The 7,717-nt window shown below is 35.3% G+C and overlaps 1 protein-coding gene across 1 annotated transcript; it reads left to right on the forward strand.

The window, feature by feature from the left end:
• Nucleotides 1–1,444: 1,444 nt before the first annotated feature.
• Nucleotides 1,445–2,146, forward strand: LOC122609556 (agamous-like MADS-box protein AGL29). Its single transcript, XM_043782586.1, has one exon. The coding sequence runs from the start codon at nucleotides 1,467–1,469 to the stop codon at nucleotides 2,019–2,021; it is 555 nt and encodes a 184-aa protein (XP_043638521.1). The 5' UTR covers nucleotides 1,445–1,466; the 3' UTR covers nucleotides 2,022–2,146.
• Nucleotides 2,147–7,717: the final 5,571 nt, after the last annotated feature.

Raw genomic sequence — 7,717 nt, forward strand, 5'->3', positions numbered from 1 at the left:
TTATCGTTGAAAGCAATTTGCTTTGGACTCTTGTGTCATTTAATGTGTTAATATACATTAGATATGAAAAACTTGAAAGTGATACATGAACCTCTTTAAATTAATAATTTATTAATTTATCGATATAATAATATCTCGATAATTTAATAAAATATCCCGGTCCCAACATTATTAATTTATAGAGGTTCAACTGTAATGTCCGTATGAATTAAGTCAATATAGTTGTTTGTTGTTTATTAAGTCAAGAAAACAAACACTTTTGATGACTTAATGGATTAAGGTGGCGTTTTGGATCAGTGGTTGGAGTTCATACCTCTGGAAACAGAGGTCATGGGTTTGATCCTCATGCCCAGCAAGGCTGGAGGTCCTTTTTCTACCTATGGTAGAACCTGGAAGCAGCCTCTCTACCTTTGGTAGGGGTAAGGTTGTCTACATATCAACCTCCCTCATACACCAGGGAAGACGGTATAGAGACCCAAAACCCGTGAAAGATGACATTGAGAGTTAATTTACTTTTGTTTTCAACTTAATAAATTAAATTGTAACTTAATCAAAAATACTTAATCCATTAAGTCATCAAAAGTGTTTGTTAGTAAAAAAACACCACCTTGGTTATTTTATGTTTGAACTCATTTTATATCTTTTTATAATCAAAAATATGAAAATGTTTGCGTAATAATTTACTTCAGAATATCTGTGTGTTAAACATGGGTCATATTCTAGTAATAGTTATAATTATCTAAATCTAAATCTATACTATATATTATATTTATATAAAAAAAATTAGCTTTTTATTATTCGAAATGTTGAAACTTGTGTAATATTTACACATAACATCTCTTAACATATTTTTATCTACACTATCCATTAAAATCAATAATTAAATTACATTATCAATCATTGATCTTTCAGAATATCTCAATTAACCCTTTACATCAATTACTTTTACATCAATAATTTATACCACCCGACACCGCATTTGCCACCAATACTTGCCCTTACCATCACAGCGTCGCCGCGACGACCACCGCCTCATTGCGCGAATAATATGCTAGTAATACTTTTATATATTTTTATACTACTATATAAATATTATACACCCTTGTTAAAAAGTTGAAAAAAAATGTGAATTGACCATCTTATTATTGATGAATTAGTTTACACAATCAGACAATCAATCATTTATCTCTTAAATATTCTCACCACCTCTTTAGGTCAATTACCATTATTAAATCAATTACCATTACCATTCGCTGTTTTTACCATCTGACGTCGTACAACCACCGCATTGTGCAAGCAGCCTACTATAATACTTAATATGTAAGAAAATTGAAGTTGCATGAGTCAACCACTATTTATGGAATTGCTTTTAAAGACTTAAAAGCATCATGCTATAAATAAAACTCATATATCAACCATTCACAACCATCCACATATCATTTTCTTAATTTGTCTATATTGGAGGCATGGCAACGGCGGGTCGCAAGAAGATAGAGCTCAAAAGGATCGAAAATGAAAGACAAAGGGGTGTTGCCTTGTCCAAACGTCATTCCGGCTTATTTAAGAAAGCTGCTGAACTTGCTACTCTATGTGGTGTGCAAATTGTTATCATTCTCCACACCATTGGGGGAAAGCCACTCTCTTTTGGCACCCCAACTATACAATATGTCATAGACAAGTTTAATAATGCCAATCAATACGTTCAAACGCTTGTCAACTTTCAACTACAAAAGCTCAACTCGGAATTTGATGATGTCAATGAGAAGTCGATAAATGAAAGGAAACGGGGACAAGTTATCGAAGAAAGTCTAAAAGTGTTGCTTGGTGGGAAAACGTATGAGGAATACATGGGCGGCCTTGACATACATGAGCTCAGACAACTGAAACGCAAACGCGAACAGCAGAAAAGAAACTTAGAGCAAAAACATAATCTAAACTGTGGACTTTCCTCTTCATCAAACTATGAGCATGAAGTTGATCTATCTCATATTGAAGGGCCAAAAGATTACTTAAAGCTGTGATGGTATGCTTTATGTTTAATGAAATATTAAGTACAAGCAATATATACTGGCATGATCTTATGATCCTTATGTCATGAGAAATATAAAACATAGATTGAAAATGAAGGTTAATTGTCTGTTAAAAATTCTCTCTGTTGTTATTCATTCATATAATTTAGGTCAATATCTTTGTTGAGCAATGCATCTAACGAAGTGACCTAGTAACTATGCCAAACATTGATAAAAATTCCATTCAATAATTTGAAAGAGAACACTAAAACTTAAATGAATGACCAACTAAATAATTTTATTCAAGGTAGTGGAAGATGTTAAAGGTACGTACGTAATATAAAAAATGAGATGGAACATCTAAGCTTGAGTAAAGAATTTTTTACATCTTAGTATTATATATTCTTAAAAAACATTACTCGATCATTTATTAATTATATAATAAATATTAAAAAATTAGTATGTGAAAAATTATATACCTAAATTTAAGTATCAAACAACCACATATTTACTTTTCAAAATATAAAAAATAACTATAAATATCATTATTGAATTTATTGTAATCTTATTTCATTCTTGTGATCATTATTTATTGAACTTTGTTTTGTTGATTAAACTTTTGGTCTGATGATTGTTAAAATATATAGTTAAAGTAAAGAGGTATAAAAGCATTTATATTTTGTTTGACAAAAGTTAACTCGATTTAATTTGTTAATTTGTAGTTTTAGCTAACGTATAGCTAGTTTTTGTTATATAAATAAATGTGTTTGTCGAATTAGCTATATAAAAATAATTCAATCCACGAACATAATAGACTAGTCTTATGACAAACGCAAATAATTATCGACTAAACGATTTAGAGTCCAGCTCAACAAAAAAAGAAACAAAAAGTATACAGTATATAATTTGAAAAATACATATCAATTCATCAACAAAGACCATCTCAAACGTTTTGATTTTCTTCGGGTTATTTTACTCTGAAAAAATCTATACATGTACAACACGGAGTTGTAGATGATGGTCAACAATAATAATTACAATAATAATAATATTAATATTAATAATGATAAAAATAACTTAAGTTCATAATATATTGAATTTCATAAAAGTGATGATCTTTAAAAATTAAAAACATGTTAACTGGTATAGGAGGAGGTCGAACCTTTTGGTAGTTGATCTTTTTTTGTTTAGTCGTAGTTTTTTTTTTGGTGAGAATATGTGAGAGTTTTTCCCTAGGTTATATATATATATATATATATATTATAATTTTTAGAAGACTTTTAAGGATAAAAAGATTTTTAATTAATAATAAGGTCGGTTTATCTAGATTTAATTATTAAAAAAAATAGAGGATTATTTCAAAGCATATGTATAATAGATTTCTTTTTAATATTATGAGTTTTTATGATAAATTAAGAAATTTTTTCATATCCCAAGAGGGCAAATATTTTGACTTTAACCAATCAAAACAAACTCTCACGGAATATAAGCTAAACAAAAGGGATTTTTAACCATACCAATTTTTTTTCTTTCTTAAAGCTACCAATATGAAAAGTAAAAATAAGATTTCTGATTAGTTTTCTTAACTTACGTGATTGTATTAATTATAACTGTGGGTTTTTTCATAGACAAATAGAAGTGGGTCCTACTTTAAATTATTAATTTATATCTATACTTCTATACTTCTATACTACTATATAAAAAGTATAAACATATGTTGAAAGTTTACAGAAATAAGACATAGTTACAGGCTCAGTTATTAAAGCTCAGTGAGTGACCTTAACAGGAACTCATTGAAGTGTCTGACCAGTATAAAGGCAGTCAGGCTAAATAATTCAAGTAAATCTAAAGAGAATCTGAATGTGAAAAGAGTCGTTCAACAACTTCAACTATAACCACTTTTAAGCATGTCAATCAAAACCAAACGAATGTCAGTTTTACATTTATTATTGTCTTTAATTTCATATGCAATTAGTTAACTAGAAGACCCCCCAAAGAAAATTGTAATCTTAACTTAAGTATTTTAATTTCCTTAGTTTAAGTTCCCTGCAAACGAACCTGGACTTACCTAGACTATATTCCTACTAGACAGAGTACACTGCTCTTAGTTGCGTTTTAAGATAGATTAGGTAAAACCTTGAATTATAAATTTAAAACTTAGATAGTTTAATAAAAAAAACGCACATCAAAGTTTTTGGCGCCGCTGCCGGGGAACTTTGAAATTAGGAAAAGATTAAAATAGTTAGAGATAAGTTACTTTTAGTTTTCTAGAATATTTTTCTAGTTATTCATTTCTGAATATTAGTAAGCAATTTAGGAATAGATAGAATGGCTAAGGATAGCGAAGTAGAGGAATCAATGCTAGAAAAAAGTAGGAAAGTCCTCGAAACCCCTAATCCACCCATTAAGGTACCTGAAACGGACGTCCCTTTTTCGGCCAAGTCGACTCACATGAGCATGGTGCAGAGCTTAGGATTCGATGGTGAGGTAAATGACGATCCGTATCATCACCTGTCACGTTTTAAGGAGGAATGTCGACTTTTCAACTACGGGACAGGTACTAAAGAAACGGTAAGATTAGGAATGTTTAGGTATTCATTGCAAGGAATGGCGTTAGCATGGTTAGAGGAGCTCGATCCGGATTCAATCAAGACTTGGGAGGAATTGAAAGAAGCATTTTGCAACAGATTTTACCCACGCGATTTGAGGAGAGTCAGAGAGCTAGCTGTGGAGAATTACTCCCAAATAGAATCCGAAACGATGGGCGAAGCATGGAAGAGATTGAAGAAGATGTCGAGAGCTTGCTACGGTTGTGAAAGGAGCAGAGAAGAGTTAGTGCAGCTTTTCTACAATGGAGGAATGAGCGAGACAAGGAAGAACTTGGATTTGATGAGTGGAGGATCGTTCGATTACAAGACCGCGAATAGCAGTTACGCAGCTCTAGATGACATAGCAAAAAGGAATTTAGATAAGGATTGGTCGAAGTCGAAGCTGCTTGAAGGAAAGATGGAGAGTTTGCAAAAGCAGGTTGACACTTTAATACAAGAATTGAAACTGAGAAATAAAGAAATTGATCAAAGGAATCAAGAGATGAAAGAGGGATTTGACAAGGTCACAAAAATGATAGAATTCATCTGTGGTCAACTTTCCTCGAACGTGGAATCGGTGAAAGGAATCACGACAAGGTCAGGCAAGACAACAAAATCACCGAGGAACCCTCTGGAGAATGAAGAAGAAAATGAAGAAGAAGAATCAGCAGAGGAAGAAGAGGAAACTGAGATGGTGAAGCAAAAGAGCAATGATATGAATGCTGGACAGAAGAACCAGCGACGCTGGCCACCCGCCAGCGTCGCTGGAACACAACCTGAAGGAGCCAGCACTGCTGGTGATCCAACCAGCGCTGCTTCTCATCCAGAAAAGACCACCAGCGCCGCTGGTCATAGCACCAGCGCCGCTTCCCTTCCAGAAAATGCAACCAGCGCCGCTGGTAACCCGACCAGCATCGCTGGTCCACCCAGACTCACCACCAGCGCCGTTGGAACCTAACCAGCGCCGCTGATGCCGCCTAGAACAAATTCCCAAACGCGATCAAAACCTTACAACAAAACAGTTCCGTATCCGAAAAAGTTGAAAAAGAATCGAGTGGAGCAGAAAGCGGAAAATTTTAAGGATACAATCTGGGGTACGATAGTTACGATGCCGCTCACGGATTTGGTTAGGTTGAAACCAGGATACGCGAGGCACATAAGGGACATGCTAAAGGAAGACAGGGTGTCGAAAGGTGTGCACGGAGTAGAGGAAGTCAAGGGAATTCTGGAAGAAGAAGATGAGTTCATCACACCAAAGTTGGAAGATCCGGGAAGCTTTGTCATACCTTGCACGTTAGGAAACAAAATAACTTGTGATTGTTTAGCAGACTTAGGAGCCAGTATTAACCTCATGCCTTGGTCTATCTACATTCAATTAAGTAATGAGGCTTTAGATACGACCATGATGACCATTAAGTTAGCAGACCAGACCTTTCAACGTCCCTTAGGAAAGACTGATAAGATAATCGTGACAGTAGGAGACCTGCATTTTCAAGCAGAATTCGTGGTCATGAACATTCCGGAAGATAAGAAAGTGCCAATAATCTTAGGTAGACCTTTCTTAAACACCGCCAAAGCTATTATAGAAGTAGCAGAACGTAGGATCACCATAGGAAATGGTAGGAGGAAGCTGAGTTTGACCATGGAAGGAGATCCAGACCTAGGAAAAGATGAGATAGGAAAACTTGCTGAAGAAGTCGAGATAGTGGAAACAGACAACAAAACAAATCAGGAGATAGAAGAAATCTTAGGAATAGGATCGCCGGAACGTCCTTGGGATTTAGGAGAATTAAAGGAAAATGAATTTGATGGAACCTTAGTGCAAGCACCAAATAACTTAGTAACCTCGATAGAACAACCGCCTACAGATCTAGAAATGAAACCGTTACCGCAAGGATTGGAGTATGCCTACCTGCAAGGGAAGTCGCAACTTCCAGTCATTATTTCATCAAAGCTTAGTACAAGGGAGAAGGCAGCATTGATGAAGGTACTTAGATCTCATAAGAAGGCATTTGGTTGGAAGATAGCAGATATTAGGGGCATAGACTCATCGTACTGTCACCATAGGATTCACCTAGAGGCCAATTCGAAGCCAATAGTGCAAAGACAGGGACGTCTTAACCCAAACATGAAGGAAGTAGTGAAAAAAGAGGTGATTAAGCTGTTAGATGCAGGGATAATTTACCCTATTTCGGATAGCGAATGGGTAAGCCCTATTCACTGCGTTCCCAAGAAGGGAGGAATGACAGTGGTGGCTAATGAAAATGATGAATTGATAGCAACTAGGACAGTGACGGGATGGAGAGTATGCATAGACTATAGGAAGCTTAATGAGGCCACAAGGAAGGACCATTACCCATTACCATTCATGGACCAGATGTTGGAGTGACTAGCAGGGAATGAGTACTTTTGCTTTCTCGATGGTTTTTCTGGGTATCTTCAGATTCCCATTCATACGGAGGACCAAGAGAAGACAACTTTTACTTGTCCCTATGGCACCTACGCTTACAGGAAGATGCCATTTGGACTGTGTAACGCGCCCGCGACATTTCAGCGGTGTATGACGGCGATCTTTCAGGACATGTTAGAGAAGTCAGTAGAAGTATTTATGGACGATTTTTTAGTTTTCGGAGATTCGTTTGACTCATGTTTAAGGCCTTTAGATAAGATGTTGGCTAGATGTGAAGAAACCAACTTAGTTCTTAATTGGGAGAAGTGTCATTTCATGGTCAAGGAAGGAATAGTTCTAGGACATAAAGTACCGAAAAAAGGAATAGAAGTAGATAAAGCTAAGATTGACGTTATGGCTAGGTTACCTTTGCCCGTCAATGTGAAAGGAGTTAGGAGTTTTTTAGGTCATGCAGGTTTCTATAGGAGGTTCATCAAGGATTTTTCCAAGATAGCAAGGCCAATGACCAAACTGTTGGAGAAAGAAGTTAGGTTTGACTTTGATGAAGATTGTGAAAGAGCCTTTAAGAAACTTAAGAAGCACCTAATGGAATCACCTATAGTAGTATCACCAGATTATGCATTACCTTTTGAGATAATGTGTGATGCTAGCGATTATGCCGTAGGAGCAGTATTAGGACAAAGGATAGACAAAAACTTTAGACCAATTTA

Source organism: Erigeron canadensis, chromosome 7 (genome assembly GCF_010389155.1).
Source record: "Erigeron canadensis isolate Cc75 chromosome 7, C_canadensis_v1, whole genome shotgun sequence".
NCBI classification, from domain to species: domain Eukaryota; kingdom Viridiplantae; phylum Streptophyta; class Magnoliopsida; order Asterales; family Asteraceae; genus Erigeron; species Erigeron canadensis.